This window comes from Phyllobates terribilis, unplaced genomic scaffold (assembly GCF_046119375.1).
Source record: "Phyllobates terribilis strain yellow unplaced genomic scaffold, ASM4611937v1 Scaffold_370__1_contigs__length_1879735, whole genome shotgun sequence".
NCBI lineage: Eukaryota > Metazoa > Chordata > Amphibia > Anura > Dendrobatidae > Phyllobates > Phyllobates terribilis.
Window position 1 is genome coordinate 211860 of NW_027363130.1, and position 20099 is coordinate 231958.

The 20099-nt window shown below is 49.5% G+C and overlaps 2 protein-coding genes across 2 annotated transcripts in view; one reads left to right on the forward strand and one right to left on the reverse strand.

Annotated features, from left to right (window-relative positions):
• LOC141223137 (gastrula zinc finger protein XlCGF66.1-like) overlaps positions 1-20099 on the reverse strand; it is a 352937-nt gene that overhangs the window by 23316 nt on the left and 309522 nt on the right. The window lies entirely within an intron of this gene.
• The window catches only part of LOC141223151 (uncharacterized), a 42472-nt gene that overhangs the window by 1620 nt on the left and 20753 nt on the right, over positions 1-20099 (forward strand). Inside the window, exon 2 of the mRNA XM_073666777.1 lies at positions 48-165. Coding sequence (XP_073522878.1) covers positions 48-165 — 118 coding nt within the window. The remainder of the gene's footprint in view (positions 1-47; positions 166-20099) is intronic.

Below are 20099 nucleotides of genomic sequence, written 5' to 3' on the forward strand. Positions count from 1 at the left end.
TTTGGTGGCTTCTTGTATTGTGCTGATTGTTACATCTGATATATCAGGAGGAAGATCCGACTAAGAATAAAGAGGAGGATGAGACAGAAGAAGAAGCGATGACGAGGGGGGATCAGCCGTGTGTGAGTGACGGGAAGGAGGAGATTCCGGTAGATGTTTCCACAGGTGTGTAATAATGTCCAGTGTATAATAATTACTGGCTTTAATATTACTTCCATCCTTTACTTCCATATTGTTCTTACACAAGTCCCGTGCTGCCATGTAAATGATTGAGCTAGTGATTCAGACAGACTGATTTCTTATAATGAGGCAGATGGAGACATTGTGGACGCCGTCTGACCTGTGATCCGTCGTTGTCCGTCTTTTTAAGCGTGCATAAAAGCACGATCCGCCACAGCGTTGTGCACTTTTGAAAAAAAGGACACCGCTGATCAGAGCCAACACAGAGTCCAGAGCAACTCTGCTGTCTCATTATATGAATGGATCCCTCGGAGGTGTCATCTGAAACACGTATTTTGTAAATATTGATTGAAGCCCCGATGTAAGTGCTCAGCGTAGAGCACAGGATAAATGTGATCCAAAATGCCACCAATAAAAGCTTCTACTCAACCCACAAAAAACAAGTCCCTACTCAGGTTCATCATCTGTAAACAGAAGTATAGGGGGCATCCATATTACTGGTAGAACAAAGGCTCTGGAAAAGTGACGTGGCTCCCACTAAAAGAAATCCAGCAAAATCTGCGCTCCCAAATCCAAATACCCCCCTCCTCCTAGGCCCCACAGTGTGCCAAAACCGCTGTTAGCGTCCACATGTTTGTCATTAATGTAGATAGAAGAGCCCACTTAATTTCCAGGGTGTGTGACTCCATAAGCACGAGCCGGGCATAATGTACTGGGCGCTACAAAGTACTGAGCGCTACAAAGTACCGGGCACGACAATGTACCAGTCACTACAATGTACCAGACACTACAATGTACCAGTCACTACAATGTACCAGTCACTACAATGTACCAGACACTACAATGTACCAGTCACTACAATGTACTGGGCACTATAATGGCATATTTGCATTTTCACTTGGCAACATTCATTGCTGCTCGTTTCTGGAAAACATTCATGGAGTCAAATTCATCACTACAATAGTAGATAAATTCTTAAAGGGTTATAATTTTCAAAATAGGGTCACTTGAGGGGGGATTCTGCTCTTCTGCCACTTAGAGGCTCTGTATATGGAGTCTGCAAATTATTCTATGATAATTTGTTCTCCAGGAGTCAAATATTGCTCCTTCCCTCCCGAGTCTCGCCATGTGGCTAAGCAGTACAGTACAGCCACATATGGGGTATTGCCCCTTTCAGCAGAAGTTGTGTAACAAATTATGTGGTCATGTTTGCCCATTTCCCCTTGTGAAAATGTAAAATCTGGGGCTAAAACAACATTTTAGTGGTAAATATGTCATTTTTGTTCTTCACCGTTCAATGGTATAATATTTTGTGAAACACATATGGAGTCAATATGATCACTGCACCCCTGGATGATTTCTTTGTGAAAATGAAAAATTCGTGGCTAAAACAACATTTTTGGAGAAAAAACATAATTTTTAATTTTCACAGTCCAATTTCTTAAAATTTTGTGAAACACCTGTGGTTTTAAAATGTTCACCATACCTTTAGATAAATTCCTTGAGCGTTGTAGTTTCCAAAATGGGGTCAGTTGTGGGGGGTTTCCACTGTTTAGGCACATCAGGGGCTCTGCAAACGTGACATGGCGTCCGCTATCCATTTAGACGATTTTGCACTCCAAAAGTCAAATGGCGCGCCTTCCCTTCTGAGCCCTGCCATGCACCCAAACCGTAGGTTTTCCCCCACATATGGGGTATCGGTGTAATCAGGAGAAAGTGCACATCAAATTGTATGATGCATTTTCTCCTTTCATTCTTGTAAAAATGCAAAATTTGGGGCTAAAGCAACATTTTTGTGTGAAAAAATTTAATTTTCATTTTTCTCTTCCACATTGCTTTCATCCCTGTAAAGCACCTAAAGGGTTAATAAACTTCTTGAATGTGGTTTTGAGCAATTTGGTGTAGTTTCTCAAATCGTGTCACTTTGGGGTATTTTCTGTCACATAGGTCCCTCAAAGTCAAACATGATGTGGTCCCTAAAAAATAGGTTTTGTAAATATTCTTGTAAAAATGAGAAACTTCTGATAAATTTCTAACCCTCTAATTTCGTAACAAAAAATATATTTGTTTTAAAAATGACTCTGATGTAAAGTAGACATGTAGTAAATGTTAGTTTTACCACCAAAAATAGTTAATAAATATCTGGTTTAAAGGCATAAAAATTCAATGTTGGAAAATTGCAAAACTCAATTTTTTGGGGTGAAATTTTTGATATTTTCATAAATGCAAATAATAACGACCAAAATTTACCACTAACATGAAGTGCAATGTGTCACGAAAAACATTCTCAGAATCGCTGGGATGTGCGGAAGCTCCAGAGTTATTACCACATAAAGTGACGCCGGTCAGAATTGTAAAATGAGGCCGGGTCATTAACATACAAAGTGGCTCGGTCCTTAAGTGGTTAATGTGTCTTCAGTGCTATTGCCGTCTTCTAAGGTTTCCTATCATGCTGGTAGACATACTGTGGACATGATTACTGATAAGAGATAAAGTAAATCCAGCTCACCTGTGTGGTTCATGATTGTAGCTCGGGAGAAGGTTCTGATCAAAGCGTGATGAATAGCCAAAGAAGATGCGGTATCCAGCTCCAAGTAAAAACATGCGTTTAATTAGTCCATGTGTAAAAATTACATCCATGGGGCCTGGCCTGGCCGGACATGTGAGTGGAAGTGTGCTAGGAGAGCCCCTGGGATAACTAGCCTGCCGGAGGATCCATTGGTCCCCTAACTTAATAAAAAGCGGTATTACCCCTTCTATACACGTCCTAGCACTTACCGGTGTGCATAGGAGGAGCGATCATGGCCAGAGGAGCAGCAGCGAGACGACGGGGAGCAGGAGGGAATGGAGGCATCCAAGATGGCGCAAGCTCCTCTGCAGCAGGTAGCAGAACAGGGAAGTCAGTGGCTGCAGGCACAGCACTGAGGCCGGCTGGATTTGTTACAGCTTCAGACACAGGAGCCTGCACTGACAATGAGGCACAGACACAAATCATTGAGGTGTCTAATCCATTCTCTGCGCTCTCAGAGGAATTCAATAACACTGCTGATAAGGTCTCTGCAAGTTCCCGTGCCCACAGCCTCAGCCAGAAATCACTGCTTCCCACCATAATACTGATCAGAACATTAATGACCCCACGATAAAGGATGTGTTTGTGGCTGTAACACAGTATGAAGCTGCTTTAGCCTCACTTAACAGTCAGATGGGAGAGATTAAAGAGGAGCTTTGTTTTATGAGGCAAGGGCTACAAAAGGTTAACGACCGCACTACAGCAGCAGAGGGCAGAACCAGTGATCTGGAGGATAAACAGTCTCAGATATCACAGGACAGCCACAGACATGGACAGCAGATCATGGCCCTATTACCTAAAACTGATGATTGGAGAACAGACTCCAGCGAAATAATATAAGAGTGATGGGTTTCCCTGAAAAAATTGTGAGCAATAATCCGAATGAGTACTTTGAGTACTTTGAGACATGGTTACGTTGTTTGGGGCTGATTGCCTGTCTGCCTTCTTTGCTGTGGAAAGGGCGCATAGGGTGTCAACCCGGCCACTGTCACCAGGGGCCCCTCCACGTCCAGTATTAATAAAGCTGCTGCACTACAAAGACAGAGATGCCACCCTTAAGGCCGCCCGTGTTAAAGGGGGCATCTCTATTAACGGCCAAAGAATTTCTTTTTTTCCGGATTACTGCATTGAAGTTTCAAAACATAGGGCGCAGTTTCTTGATATAAACTGAAGGCTGCGTAGTCTGCAAACTGTAACGGATCCGGGTGGTGGAACCTCTGTGCCGCGGTACAAGTAGGGACCCAGAGGGGCGTGACTAAGTATCAACTCAGACCGACCCTGGTCGTATGGCGGCTAACGACTCTGTGACCCGGGAGGCACCGAGCAGAGGGACCAGGTGCTACTCTGGGGACGACCTTGTAAGAGAGCAGGTCGCTCCCATGGGTCAGCGGACTGGGACTGACCGGTATAGCGGATGGACACAATAGGCAGGCAGGAGTCTCTGGATAGTTGATAGGTGGTCACGGCACGTGACGGCAGAGCAGGTTGAAGTCTCTAGGTAACAGACAGGTGGTCACGACAAGTGACAGCAGGAGCCTCCAAGTAGGCTTTCAGGTAACAGGCAGGTAACAGGCGAGTGCTCCCAGGTGAGTGGGCTAGCAGGCACGGCAGGTAGCAGGCAGGTAACTGGCAGGTGCTTCCTGGTAAGCAGGCGGACTTGCCCATAGACAGACTGGCAGGTAGAATGGAAGGCAAACTGTCAGGCTGGAGAGTAGTCAGGCTGGCGGACTGGAACAGTAGTCAGGCTGGCAACTAGACCTGAGGGCTGAAGCAGAGGTAAGTATGCTGTGCGTCAACTTTTGCTCGGACACCTCCATTTTGGAGGAGGTGCCTTATTTATATGGAAGGACCCTTGGCTATTGGCCGGGGATGCCTTAGCATGTAATAAAGTCCATAGCAATGTGTTGCCACGGAGCATCAGGTACGGGAAGAGGCAGGAGATGACCGGCTGGTAGATGTCTGGGAACTTTGTTGCGGGCACAGGACGAACAGGCCGAGACGAAGTCTACCACATCCTTGCGCAGGGTAGGCCACCAGTAATGCCGGGCGATGAGCAGGAAGGTCTTCTTTTGGCCAGCATGGCCAGCTAGTTTAGATGAATGACCCCTGCGAAGAACCTTCTCACGATCCGGTACTGCTACAAACGTCTTACCGGGTGGAAGACGAGTCAGATCCAAGGGGGCCACATTCATCACTTTGGAGGGGTCGATGATGTGCATAGACTCCTCCTCTTGATCGGAGGACAGGAAGGATCGGGACAAGGCATCGGCTTTGACATTCTTGTCCGCCGGGTGGAAGTGTAGGACGAAGTCGAAGCGGGCGAAGAACAAAGACCACCGGGCCTGGCGCGGGTTAAGTCTTTGGGCATTCTGGAGATATGCCAGGTTTTTGTGATCCGTATAGATGATCACCCGGTATAGAGCCCCTTCAAGCAGGTAACGCCACTCCTCTAGCGCCAATTTAACAGCTAACAGTTCTCGGTCTCCTGTAGAGTAGTTGTGCTCAGAGGAGGAGAAGAGTTTGGAGAAGAAGCCGCAGGTTACCATTCTCCCGGAAGAAGACTTTTGGGTGAGCACCGCTCCGGCTCCGGAGGAGGAAGCATCAACCTCCAGGTAGAACTGTTTGTTGCTATCCGGACGGTGCAGCACTGGGGCAGAGGAGAAGGCTTGCTTTAAGGAAAGGAAGGCCTCCTCAGCTTCGGGCGACCATTCCTTGGGATTTGCTCCCTTACGGGTGAGCGCAGATATGGGAGCAGTCCGGGCAGAGAAGTGCGGGATGAAGAGACGATAGTAGTTGGCGAAGCCCAGGAATCGCTGAATCGCCTTCAACCCCTCCGGACGGGGCCACTTTAGGACAGCAGAAAGCTTCTCAGGATCCATTCGTAGGCCTGTCTGGGAGATAACATAGCCCAGGAATGGTAGAGAGGTCTGCTCGAAGAGGCACTTCTCGTATTTTGCATAGAGGTGGTTCTGCCTGAGCCTAAGCAGGACCTGACAAACATCCCTCCGGTGTGTGGGAAGATCCGGAGAGAAGACCAAGATATCGTCCAGGTATACCACCACACAGGAGTAAAGAAGGTCAAGGAAGATGTCGTTGACCTATTCTTGGAAGACAGCGGGAGCATTGCAGAGACCGAAGGGCATCACACGGTACTCATAGTGACCGTCCCGGGTATTGAATGCCGTCTTCCACTCATCTCCTTGACGGATTCGGACCAGGTTATACGCTCCACGAAGATCCAGCTTGGAAAAGATCCTGGCGCCCTTAAGGTCGATCAAACAACTCGGAGATGAGCGGCAGGGGATATTTGTTTTTACCGTGATCTGATTGAATCCTCTATAATCAATACAGGGGCGTAGCGAACCATCCTTCTTCTTGACAAAGAAGAATCCGGCTCCAGCCGGGGAGGTAGATTTCCGGATGAATCCCCTAGCCAGATTCTCCTCAATGTACTCAGACATGGCTCGGATTTCAGCCGCCGACAACGGGTAAATTCGCCCACGGGGTGGAGTGGCGCCAGGTACCAGGTCGATCGGGCAATCATATGGCCTCTGAGGTGGCAGTGTCTCTGCTTCCTTTTTACCGAAGACATCCGCGTAGGACCAGTAAGGAGCCGGTAGACCGGGTGAATTAGCTGGGGTAGGTGGTGGACGAGTCGGGCGAACCGGAATCAGGCAGGTCCTATGGCTGTCCTGCCCCCACCGGAGTACTTCACCAGATTGCCAGTTCAGCACGGGTTCATGTGTCTGGAGCCAGGGTAGACCTAGCCATAGGGAGTGAGAGAGTCCGGACAGCACATGGAAGGAGATTTTCTCCGAGTGCAGCATTCCCACCTGCAGGGTTAGGGGCTAAGTGATGAGCAGGATGGTCACCGGAAGGAGTCCTCCATCCATGGAGGCGACGGACAATGGTTCAGACAGAGGTTTGGTGGGAATACGGTATCTCTCTACCAGGGACTGGGAAATGAGGTTTCCAGCAGCTCCAGAATCCAGATGAGCAATTTCAAGGAGACGGTTCTCTCCCCAGGAGATAGAGACAGACAAAGTCAGGGATGGAGAGGGCTTACTTTTGCCTAGGACGACCTCTCCGAGCGGTCCTAGACACTGAAGTTTCCCAGCCTCTCCGGGCTGGAACGGATCAGGTGCTCTTTACTGCCACAATAGAAACAGCTCCCCTCGGCTCGACGTGACTCTTGGCGAGCTTTGACCATCTTGGTCTGGTCGATCTGCCTGGGTTCGGGCGAGTGCGCCCGGGGAGTGACTAGTTGAGAGGCAGGTCTCTGGAAAGTAGGAGCCAGGCGGGGGAACTTTCTCTCCCGAGTGGTCCCTTTGGTGCTTTCTTGAAACCGGATGTCAATCCGGGTAGCGAGTGACACCAGGTCATCCAGGGTGGTAGGAATGTCCCGACCGGCTAGCTCATCCTTAATCCGACCGGAAAGACCCTCCCAGAAGACGGACACCAGAGCCTCGTTATCCCCGGCAAGCTCAGAAGCGAGGGTACGGAACCGTATGGCATATTGGCCCACGGTGAGACTCCCTTGGCGGAGACGTAGCAGAGAGGATGCTGAAGAGGATTTTCGTCCTTGCTCATCGAAGACTTTCCGGAAAGCCGCGAGGAAAGACGATAGGTCGGACACCAGGGAGTCCCCTCTCTCCCACAGGGGATTTAGCCATGTCAGTGCTTCCCCAGTGAGATGGGACATGATGAATGCCACCTTAGCCCGGTCGGATATGAACTGATGTGCCAAGAGTTCAAAGTGCAGGGTGCACTGGTTTAGGAAACCCCGAGCTAGAGCGAGGTCGCCTCCAAAACGAGGAGGTGCAGAAAGCCAGGGGCCTGGGTTGGATGCCATGGTATTGGTGGGCAGCGGCGCTGCCGGAACGGGTGTTGCTCGACTAGGGGCGGACACAGGTGGTACGGACAGCGTGTCCAGGCGAGTGTTGACAGACCGCAGGTAGGTCAGGATGGTTTCCTGTTGGGATCTCTGACGAGAAACCTCCTGGTACAGGCCAGCAAGCGAAGGAGCCTGGGGCCACCGGGTTCCATGGCCCGAGCAAACTGTTACGGATCCAGGTGGTGGAACCTCTGTGCCGCGGTGCAAGGAGGGACCCAGAGGGGCGTGACTAAGTATCAACTCAGACCGACCCTGGTCGTACGGCGGCTAATGACTCCGTGACCAGGGAGGGACCGAGCAGAGGGACCAGGTGCTACTCTGGGGACGACCTTGTAAGAGAGCAGGTCACTCCCATGGGTCAGTAGACTGGTACTGACCGGAATAGCGCATGGACACAACAGGCAGGCAGGAGTCTCTGGATAGTTGACAGGTGGTCACGGCAAGTGACGGCCAAGCAGGCTGAAGTCTCTAGGTTAGCAGGCGGGTGGTCACAGCAAGTGACAGCAGAAGCCTCCAGGTAGGCTTTCAGGTAACAGGCAGGTAACAGGCGAATGCTCCCAGTTGAGCGGGCTAGCAGGCACGGCAGGTAACTGGCAGGTGCTTCCTGGTAAGCAGGCGGACTTGCCCATAGACAGACTGGCGGGTAGAACGGAAGGCAGACTGTCGGGCTGGAAAGTAGTCAGGCTGGTGGACTGGAACAGTAGTCAGGCTGGCAACTAGACCTGAGGGCTGAAGCAGAGGTAAGTATGCTGTGCATCAACTTTTGCTCGGGCACTTTCATTTTGGAGGAGGTGCCTTATATATGGGAGGACCCTCGGCTATTGGCCGGGGACTCCTTAGGACGCTCGCCGGCAGCAGCAGGAGGAGGAGCGCTGGAGGACACCGCTTGGTGAGCGGGGAGGTGAGAGGGACGGCGTCTCTGCCTGGCAGGGGGCAGAGATGCCGATGCTACACAAACCTCATACTCCATGATTTACCCTGCGAAACTTAGAGTGGCGGCTCTGGGAGAGACTTTCTTTATTGAACATCTGAAAGACCCACTCCGCTGGATTGATCTGAGTGAGCAGAAGATCCATCAAAATCAGTAACTTTGAACCTGAATAATTAAAGATATATACGATCAGAGTTTCCCGATTGACTGTTGGGGTCATATCCTTTACTGCCTAGCCCAGGGCCCAGTGGACACAACTATCATGAGCTATATCTGAATATTGCAGGCCCCCAGGAAGTGTTTAACCCTTTTCGTTTTCGGTTGATTGTTTGCTTGCCTTGTATACAGCTACAGGATGGACTGGTGGCTTTCTTCATTCGCTTGCCTTGTATACGGCTACAGGATGGACAGGTGGCTTTCTTCATTCGCTTGCCTTGTATACGGCTACAGGATGGACTGGTGCCTTTCTTCATTAGCTTGCCTTGTATACGGCTACAGGATGGACTGGTGACTTTCTTCATTCGCTTGCCTTGTATACGGCTACAGGATGGACTGGTGACTTTCTTCATTCGCTTGCCTTGTATACGGCTACAGGATGGACTGGTGCCTTTCTTCATTAGCTTGCCTTGTATACGGCTACAGGATGGACTGGTGGCTTTCTTCATTTGCTTGCCTTGTATACGGCTACAGGATGGACTGGTGGCTTTCTTCATTCGCTTGCCTTGTATATGGCTACAGGATGGACTGGTGGTTTTCTTCATTAGCTTGCCTTGTATACGGCTACAGGATGGACTGGTGGCTTTCTTCATTCGCTTGCCTTGTATACGGCTACAGGATGGACTGGTGGCTTTCTTCATTCGCTTGCCTTGTATACGGCTACAGGATGGACTGGTGCCTTTCTTCTTTCGCTTGCCTTGTATACGGCTACAGGATGGACTGGTAACTTTCTTCATTCGCTTGCCTTGTATACGGCTACAGGATGGACTGGTGACTTTCTTCATTCGCTTGCCTTGTATACGGCTACAGGATGGACTGGTGGCTTTCTTCATTACCTTGCCTTGTATACGGCTACAGGATGGACTGGTGGCTTTCTTCATTCGCTTGCCTTGTATACGGCTACAGGATGGACTGGTGGCTTTCTTCATTCGCTTGCCTTGTATACGGCTACAGGATGGACTGGTGGCTTTCTTCATTCGCTTGCCTTGTATACGGCTACAGAATAGACTGGTGCCTTTCTTCTTTCGCTTGCCTTGTATACGGCTACAGGATGGACTGGTGACTTTCTTCATTCGCTTGCCTTGTATACGGCTACAGGATGGACTGGTGGCTTTCTTCATTCGCTTGCCTTGTATACGGCTACAGGATGGACTGGTGCCTTTCTTCATTCGCTTGCCTTGTATACGGCTACAGGATGGACTGGTGCCTTTCTTCATTAGCTTGCCTTGTATACGGCTACAGGATGGACTGGTGCCTTTCTTCTTTCGCTTGCCTTGTATACGGCTACAGGATGGACTAGTGACTTTGTTCATTCGCTTGCCTTGTATACGGCTACAGGATGGACTGGTGGCTTTCTTCATTAGCTTGCCATGTATACGGCTACAGGATGGACTGGTGACTTTCTTCATTCGCTTGCCTTGTATACGGCTACAGGATGGACTGGTGGCTTTCTTCATTCGCTTGCCTTGTATACGGCTACAGGATGGACTGGTGCCTTTCTTCATTCGCTTGCCTTGTATACGGCTACAGGATGGACTGGAGCCTTTCTTCATTCGCTTGCCTTGTATACGGCTACAGGATGGACTGGTGCCTTTGTTCATTAGCTTGCCTTGTATACGGCTACAGGATGGACTGGTGCCTTTCTTCATTCGCTTGCCTTGTATACGGCTACAGGATGGACTGGTGGCTTTCTTCATTCGCTTGCCTTGTATACGGCTACAGGATGGACTGGTGCCTTTCTTCATTCGCTTGCCTTGTATACGGCTACAGGATGGACTGGAGCCTTTCTTCATTCGCTTGCCTTGTATACGGCTACAGGATGGACTGGTGCCTTTCTTCATTAGCTTGCCTTGTATACGGCTACAGGATGGACTGGTGACTTTCTTCATTCGCTTGCCTTGTATACGGCTACAGGATGGACTGGTGACTTTCTTCATTCGCTTGCCTTGTATACGGCTACAGGATGGACTGGTGCCTTTCTTCATTAGCTTGCATTGTATACGGCTACAGGATGGACTGGTGGCTTTCTTCATTCGCTTGCCTTGTATACGGCTACAGGATGGACTGGTGGCTTTCTTCATTCGCTTGCCTTGTATATGGCTACAGGATGGACTGGTGGCTTTCTTTATTAGCTTGCCTTGTATACGGCTACAGGATGGACTGGTGCCTTTTTTCATTCGCTTGCCTTGTATATGGCTACAGGATGGACTGGTGCCTTTCTTCATTCGCTTGCCTTGTATACGGCTACAGGATGGACTGGTGCCTTTCTTCATTCGCTTGCCTTGTATACGGCTACAGGATGGACTGGTGGCTTTCTTCATTCGCTTGCCTTGTATACGCCTACAGGATGGACTGGTACCTTTCTTCATTTCCTTGCCTTGTATACGGCTACAGGATGGACTGGTGACTTTCTTCATTGCTTGCCTTGTATACGGCTACAGGATGGACTGGTGGCTTTCTTCATTAGCTTGCCTTGTATACGGCTACAGGATGGACTGGTGGCTTTCTTCATTCGCTTGCCTTGTATACGGCTACAGGATGGACTGGTGACTTTCTTCATTAGCTTGCCTTGTATACGGCTACAGGATGGACTGGTGCCTTTCTTCATTCACTTGCCTTGTATACGGCTACAGGATGGACTGGTGACTTTCTTCATTCGCTTGCCTTGTATACGGCTACAGGATGGACTGGTGGCTTTCTTCATTCGCTTGCCTTGTATACGGCTACAGGATGGACTGGTGACTTTCTTCATTCGCTTGCCTTGTATACGGCTACAGGATGGACTGGTGCCTTTCTTTTTTCGCTTGCCTTGTATACGGCTACAGGATAGACTGGTGGCTTTCTTCATTAGCTTGCCATGTATACGGCTACAGGATGGACTGGTGGCTTTCTTCATTCGCTTGCCTTGTATACGGCTACAGGATGGACTGGTGACTTTCTTCATTCGCTTGCCTTGTATACGGCTACAGGATGGACTGGTGACTTTCTTCATTCTCTTGCCTTGTATACGGCTACAGGATGGACTGGAGCCTTTCTTCATTCGCTTGCCTTGTATACGGCTACAGGATGGACTGGTGCCTTTCTTCATTCGCTTGCCTTGTATACGGCTACAGGATGGACTTGTGGCTTTCTTCATTCGCTTGCCTTGTATATGGCTACAGGATGGACTGGTGGCTTTCTTTATTAGCTTGCCTTGTATACGGCTACAGGATGGACTGGTGCCTTTTTTCATTCGCTTGCCTTGTATATGGCTACAGGATGGACTGGTGCCTTTCTTCATTCGCTTGCCTTGTATACGGCTACAGGATGGACTGGTGCCTTTCTTCATTCGCTTGCCTTGTATACGGCTACAGGATGGACTGGTGCCTTTTTTCATTCGCTTGCCTTGTATATGGATACAGGATGGACTGGTGCCTTTCTTCATTCGCTTGCCTTGTATACGGCTACAGGATGGACTGGTGGCTTTCTTCATTCGCTTGCCTTGTATACGCCTACAGGATGGACTGGTACCTTTCTTCATTTCCTTGCCTTGTATACGGCTACAGGATGGACTGGTGACTTTCTTCATTGCTTGCCTTGTATACGGCTACAGGATGGACTGGTGGCTTTCTTCATTAGCTTGCCTTGTATACGGCTACAGGATGGACTGGTGGCTTTCTTCATTCGCTTGCCTTGTATACGGCTACAGGATGGACTGGTGACTTTCTTCATTAGCTTGCCTTGTATACGGCTACAGGATGGACTGGTGCCTTTCTTCATTCACTTGCCTTGTATACGGCTACAGGATGGACTGGTGACTTTCTTCATTCGCTTGCCTTGTATACGGCTACAGGATGGACTGGTGGCTTTCTTCATTCGCTTGCCTTGTATACGGCTACAGGATGGACTGGTGACTTTCTTCATTCGCTTGCCTTGTATACGGCTACAGGATGGACTGGTGCCTTTCTTTTTTCGCTTGCCTTGTATACGGCTACAGGATAGACTGGTGGCTTTCTTCATTAGCTTGCCATGTATACGGCTACAGGATGGACTGGTGGCTTTCTTCATTCGCTTGCCTTGTATACGGCTACAGGATGGACTGGTGACTTTCTTCATTCGCTTGCCTTGTATACGGCTACAGGATGGACTGGTGACTTTCTTCATTCTCTTGCCTTGTATACGGCTACAGGATGGACTGGAGCCTTTCTTCATTCGCTTGCCTTGTATACGGCTACAGGATGGACTGGTGCCTTTCTTCATTCGCTTGCCTTGTATACGGCTACAGGATGGACTTGTGGCTTTCTTCATTCGCTTGCCTTGTATACGGCTACAGGATGGACTGGTGGCTTTCTTCATTCGCTTGCCTTGTATACGGCTACAGGATGGACTGGTGGCTTTCTTCATTCGCTTGCCATGTATACGGCTACAGGATGGACTGGTGACTTTCTTCATTCGCTTGCCTTGTATACGGCTACAGGATGGACTGGTGCCTTTCTTCATTAGCTTGCCTTGTATACGGCTACAGGATGGACTGGTGACTTTCTTCATTCGCTTGCCTTGTATACGGCTACAGGATGGATTGGTGGCTTTCATCATTCGCTTGCCTTGTATACGGCTACAGGATGGACTGGTGACTTTCTTCATTCGCTTGCCTTGTATACGGCTACAGGATGGACTGGTGGCTTTCATCATTCTCTTGCCTTGTATACGGCTACAGGATGGACTGGTGACTTTCTTCATTCACTTGCCTTGTATACGGCTACAGGATGGACTGGTGACTTTCTTCATTAGCTTGCCTTGTATACGGCTACAGGATGGACTGGTGCCTTTCTTCATTCGCTTGCCTTGTATACGGCTACAGGATGGACTGGTGGCTTTCTTCATTCGCTTGCCTTGTATACGGCTACAGGATGGACTGGTGACTTTCTTCATTAGCTTGCCTTGTATACGGCTACAGGATGGACTGGTGCCTTTCTTCATTCGCTTGCCTTGTATACGGCTACAGGATGGACTGGTGACTTTCTTCATTCGCTTGCCTTGTATACGGCTACAGGATGGACTGGTGCCTTTCTTCATTAGCTTGCCTTGTATACGGCTACAGGATGGACTGGTGCCTTTCTTCATTCGCTTGCCTTGTATACGGCTACAGGATGGACTGGTGCCTTTCTTCATTAGCTTGCCTTGTATACGGCTACAGGATGGACTGGTGCCTTTCTTCATTAGCTTGCCTTGTATACGGCTACAGGATGGACTGGTGCCTTTCTTTTTTCGCTTGCCTTGTATACGGCTACAGGATAGACTGGTGGCTTTCTTCATTAGCTTGCCATGTATACGGCTACAGGATGGACTGGTGGCTTTCTTCATACGCTTGCCTTGTATACGGCTACAGGATGGACTGGTGACTTTCTTCATTCGCTTGCCTTATATACGGCTACAGGATGGACTGGTGACTTTCTTCATTCTCTTGCCTTGTATACGGCTACAGGATGGACTGGAGCCTTTCTTCATTCGCTTGCCTTGTATACGGCTACAGGATGGACTGGAGCCTTTCTTCATTCGCTTGCCTTGTATACGGCTACAGGATGGACTTGTGGCTTTCTTCATTCGCTTGCCTTGTATACGGCTACAGGATGGACTGGTGGCTTTCTTCATTCGCTTGCCTTGTATACGGCTACAGGATGGACTGGTGGCTTTCTTCATTCGCTTGCCATGTATACGGCTACAGGATGGACTGGTGACTTTCTTCATTCGCTTGCCTTGTATACGGCTACAGGATGGACTGGTGCCTTTCTTCATTAGCTTGCCTTGTATACGGCTACAGGATGGACTGGTGACTTTCTTCATTCGCTTGCCTTGTATACGGCTACAGGATGGATTGGTGGCTTTCATCATTCGCTTGCCTTGTATACGGCTACAGGATGGACTGGTGACTTTCTTCATTCGCTTGCCTTGTATACGGCTACAGGATGGACTGGTGGCTTTCATCATTCTCTTGCCTTGTATACGGCTACAGGATGGACTGGTGACTTTCTTCATTAGCTTGCCTTGTATACGGCTACAGGATGGACTGGTGACTTTCTTCATTAGCTTGCCTTGTATACGGCTACAGGATGGACTGGTGCCTTTCTTCATTCACTTGCCTTGTATACGGCTACAGGATGGACTGGTGACTTTCTTCATTAGCTTGCCTTGTATACGGCTACAGGATGGACTGGTGCCTTTCTTCATTCGCTTGCCTTGTATACGGCTACAGGATGGACTGGTGCCTTTCTTCATTCGCTTGCCTTGTATACGGCTACAGGATGGACTGGTGACTTTCTTCATTCGCTTGCCTTGTATACGGCTACAGGATGGACTGGTGCCTTTCTTCATTAGCTTGCCTTGTATACGGCTACAGGATGGACTGGTGACTTTCTTCATTCGCTTGCCTTGTATACGGCTACAGGATGGATTGGTGGCTTTCATCATTCGCTTGCCTTGTATACGGCTACAGGATGGACTGGTGACTTTCTTCATTCGCTTGCCTTGTATACGGCTACAGGATGGACTGGTGGCTTTCATCATTCTCTTGCCTTGTATACGGCTACAGGATGGACTGGTGACTTTCTTCATTAGCTTGCCTTGTATACGGCTACAGGATGGACTGGTGACTTTCTTCATTAGCTTGCCTTGTATACGGCTACAGGATGGACTGGTGCCTTTCTTCATTCACTTGCCTTGTATACGGCTACAGGATGGACTGGTGACTTTCTTCATTAGCTTGCCTTGTATACGGCTACAGGATGGACTGGTGCCTTTCTTCATTCGCTTGCCTTGTATACGGCTACAGGATGGACTGGTGGCTTTCTTCATTCGCTTGCCTTGTATACGGCTACAGGATGGACTGGTGACTTTCTTCATTAGCTTGCCTTGTATACGGCTACAGGATGGACTGGTGCCTTTCTTCATTCGCTTGCCTTGTATACGGCTACAGGATGGACTGGTGACTTTCTTCATTCGCTTGCCTTGTATACGGCTACAGGATGGACTGGTGCCTTTCTTCATTAGCTTGCCTTGTATACGGCTACAGGATGGACTGGTGCCTTTCTTCATTCGCTTGCCTTGTATACGGCTACAGGATGGACTGGTGCCTTTCTTCATTAGCTTGCCTTGTATACGGCTACAGGATGGACTGGTGCCTTTCTTCATTAGCTTGCCTTGTATACGGCTACAGGATGGACTGGTGCCTTTCTTTTTTCGCTTGCCTTGTATACGGCTACAGGATAGACTGGTGGCTTTCTTCATTAGCTTGCCATGTATACGGCTACAGGATGGACTGGTGGCTTTCTTCATACGCTTGCCTTGTATACGGCTACAGGATGGACTGGTGACTTTCTTCATTCGCTTGCCTTATATACGGCTACAGGATGGACTGGTGACTTTCTTCATTCTCTTGCCTTGTATACGGCTACAGGATGGACTGGAGCCTTTCTTCATTCGCTTGCCTTGTATACGGCTACAGGATGGACTGGAGCCTTTCTTCATTCGCTTGCCTTGTATACGGCTACAGGATGGACTTGTGGCTTTCTTCATTCGCTTGCCTTGTATACGGCTACAGGATGGACTGGTGGCTTTCTTCATTCGCTTGCCTTGTATACGGCTACAGGATGGACTGGTGGCTTTCTTCATTCGCTTGCCATGTATACGGCTACAGGATGGACTGGTGACTTTCTTCATTCGCTTGCCTTGTATACGGCTACAGGATGGACTGGTGCCTTTCTTCATTAGCTTGCCTTGTATACGGCTACAGGATGGACTGGTGACTTTCTTCATTCGCTTGCCTTGTATACGGCTACAGGATGGATTGGTGGCTTTCATCATTCGCTTGCCTTGTATACGGCTACAGGATGGACTGGTGACTTTCTTCATTCGCTTGCCTTGTATACGGCTACAGGATGGACTGGTGGCTTTCATCATTCTCTTGCCTTGTATACGGCTACAGGATGGACTGGTGACTTTCTTCATTAGCTTGCCTTGTATACGGCTACAGGATGGACTGGTGACTTTCTTCATTAGCTTGCCTTGTATACGGCTACAGGATGGACTGGTGCCTTTCTTCATTCACTTGCCTTGTATACGGCTACAGGATGGACTGGTGACTTTCTTCATTAGCTTGCCTTGTATACGGCTACAGGATGGACTGGTGCCTTTCTTCATTCGCTTGCCTTGTATACGGCTACAGGATGGACTGGTGCCTTTCTTCATTCGCTTGCCTTGTATACGGCTACAGGATGGACTGGTGACTTTCTTCATTCGCTTGCCTTGTATACGGCTACAGGATGGACTGGTGCCTTTCTTCATTAGCTTGCCTTGTATACGACTACAGGATGGACTGGTGGCTTTCTTCATTAGCTTGCCTTGTATACGGCTACAGGATGGACTGGTGCCTTTCTTCATTAGCTTGCCTTGTATACGGCTACAGGATGGACTGGTGGCTTTCTTCATTCTCTTGCCTTGTATACGGCTACAGGATGGACTGGTGCCTTTCTTCATTAGCTTGCCTTGTATACGGCTACAGGATGGACTGGTGGCTTTCTTCATTCTCTTGCCTTGTATACGGCTACAGGATGGACTGGTGCCTTTCTTCATTAGCTTGCCTTGTATACGGCTACAGGATGGACTGGTGCCTTTCTTCATTCGCTTGCCTTGTATACGGCTACAGGATGGACTGGTGCCTTTCTTCATTCGCTTGCCTTGTATACGGCTACAGGATGGACTGGTGCCTTTCTTCATTAGCTTGCCTTGTATACGGCTACAGGATGGACTGGTGCCTTTCTTCATTAGCTTGTCTTGTATACGGCTACAGGATGGACTGGTGCCTTTCTTCATTCTCTTGCCTTGTATACGGCTACAGGATGGACTGGTGACTTTCTTCATTCGCTTGCCTTGTATACGGCTACAGGATGGACTGGTGGCTTTCTTCATTCTCTTGCCTTGTATACGGCTACAGGATGGACTGGTGACTTTCTTCATTCGCTTGCCTTGTATACGGCTACAGGATGGACTGGTGCCTTTCTTCATTCGCTTGCCTTGTATACGGCTACAGGATGGACTGGTGACTTTCTTCATTCGCTTGCCTTGTATACGGCTACAGGATGGACTGGTGCCTTTCTTCATTCGCTTGCCTTGTATACGGCTACAGGATGGACTGGTGCCTTTCTTCATTCACTTGCCTTGTATACGGCTACAGGATGGACTGGTGACTTTCTTCATTCGCTTGCCTTGTATATGGCTACAGGATGGACTGGTGCCTTTCTTCATTCGCTTGCCTTGTATACGGCTACAGGATGGACTGGTGACTTTCTTCATTCGCTTGCCTTGTATACGGCTACAGGATGGACTGGTGCCTTTCTTCATTCGCTTGCCTTGTATACGGCTACAGGATGGACTGGTGACTTTCTTCATTCGCTTGCCTTGTATACGGCTACAGGATGGACTGGTGCCTTTCTTCATTCGCTTGCCTTGTATACGGCTACAGGATGGACTGGTGACTTTCTTCATTCGCTTGCCTTGTATACGGCTACAGGATGGACTGGTGGCTTTCTTCATTCGCTTGCCTTGTATACGGCTACAGGATGGACTGGTGCCTTTCTTCATTCGCTTGCCTTGTATACGGCTACAGGATGGACTGGAGCCTTTCTTCATTCTCTTGCCTTGTATACGGCTACAGGATGGACTGGTGCCTTTCTTCATTCGCTTGCCTTGTATACGACTACAGGATGGACTGGTGCCTTTCTTCATTCGCTTGCCTTGTATACGGCTACAGGATGGACTGGTGGCTTTCTTCATCCAGATTAAATGGATGCATTAATGTTTTCTTGTTTAAATGTGTTTGGGGGGTTTTTGTTTCTATAACTTGTTGTCTGGTTCTGCAAATACTAGCGGTCAAGCCGACTAAGTGAAAATACTGTAAAGAGGGTTATAAAAGGGAAGAGAAAAGCGAGATACCTTACAAGTCACAAGTAAAATTCCTTTTCTGGAATGTCAGAGGTCTGGGGGACTCCTTAAAGAGAGCAGCGGTCATGGAGCATATCCAGGATCACCTGCCTGCAGTGCTGCCATCCTTAAGGCTGCCCTAGTCAGAGGTCTGGGGGACTCCTTAAAGATAGCGGCGGTCATGGAGCATATCCGGGATCACCTGCCTGCAGTGGTGCCATCCTTAAGGCTGCCCGGTCAGAGGTCTGGGGGACTCCTTAAAGAGAGCGGCGGTCATGGAGCATATCCAGGATCACCTGCCTGCAGTGGTGCCATCCTTAAGGCTGCCCGAGTCAGAGGTCTGGGGGACTCCTTAAAGAGAGCGGCAGTCATGGAGCATATCCGGGATCACCTGCCTGCAGTGGTGCCATCCTTAAGGCTGCCCGGGTCAGAGGTCTGGGGGACTCCTTAAAGAGAGCGGCGGTCATGGAGCATATCCGGGATCACCAGCCTGCAGTGGTGCCATCCTTAAGGCTGCCCGAGTTAGAGTTCTGGGGGAATCCTTAAAGAGAGCGGCGGTCATGGAGCATATCCGGGATAACCAGCCTGGAGTGGTGCCATCCTTAAGGCTGCCCGGGTCAGAGGTCTGGGGGACTCCTTAAAGAGAGCGGCGGTCATGGAGCATATCCGGGATCACCTGCTTGCAGTGGTGCCATCCTTAAGGCTGCCCGAGTCAGAGGTCTGGGGGACTCTTAAAGAGAGCGGCGGTCATGGAACATATCCGGGATCACCAGCCTGCAGTGGTGCCATCCTTAAGGCTGCCCGGGTCAGAGGTCTGGGGGACTCCTTAAAGAGAGCGGCAGTCATGGAGCATATCTGGGATCACCTGCCTGCAGTGTTGCCATCCTTAAGGCTGCCCGGGTCAGAGGTCTGGGGGTCTCCTTAAAGAGTGCGGCGGTCATGGAGCATATCCGGGATTACCAGCCTGCAGTGGTGCCATCCTTAAGACTGCCCGGGTCAGAGGTCTGGGGGACTCCTTAAAGAGAGCGGCGGTCATGGAGCATATCTGGGATCACCTGCCTGCAGTGGTGCAATCCTTAAGGCTGCCCGAGTCAGAGGTCTGGGGTACTCCTTAAAGAGAGCTGCGGTCATGGAGCATATCCGGGATCACCAGCCTGCAGTGGTGCCATCCTTAAGGCTGCCCGGGTCAGAGGTCTGGGGGACTCCTTAAAGAGAGCGGCGGTCATGGAGCATATCCGGGATCATCTGCCTGCAGTGTTGTGCCATCCTTAAGGCTGCCCGGGTCAGAGGTCTGGGGGACTCCTTAAAGAGAGCATCGGTCATGGAGCATATCCAGGATCACCTGCCTGCAGTGG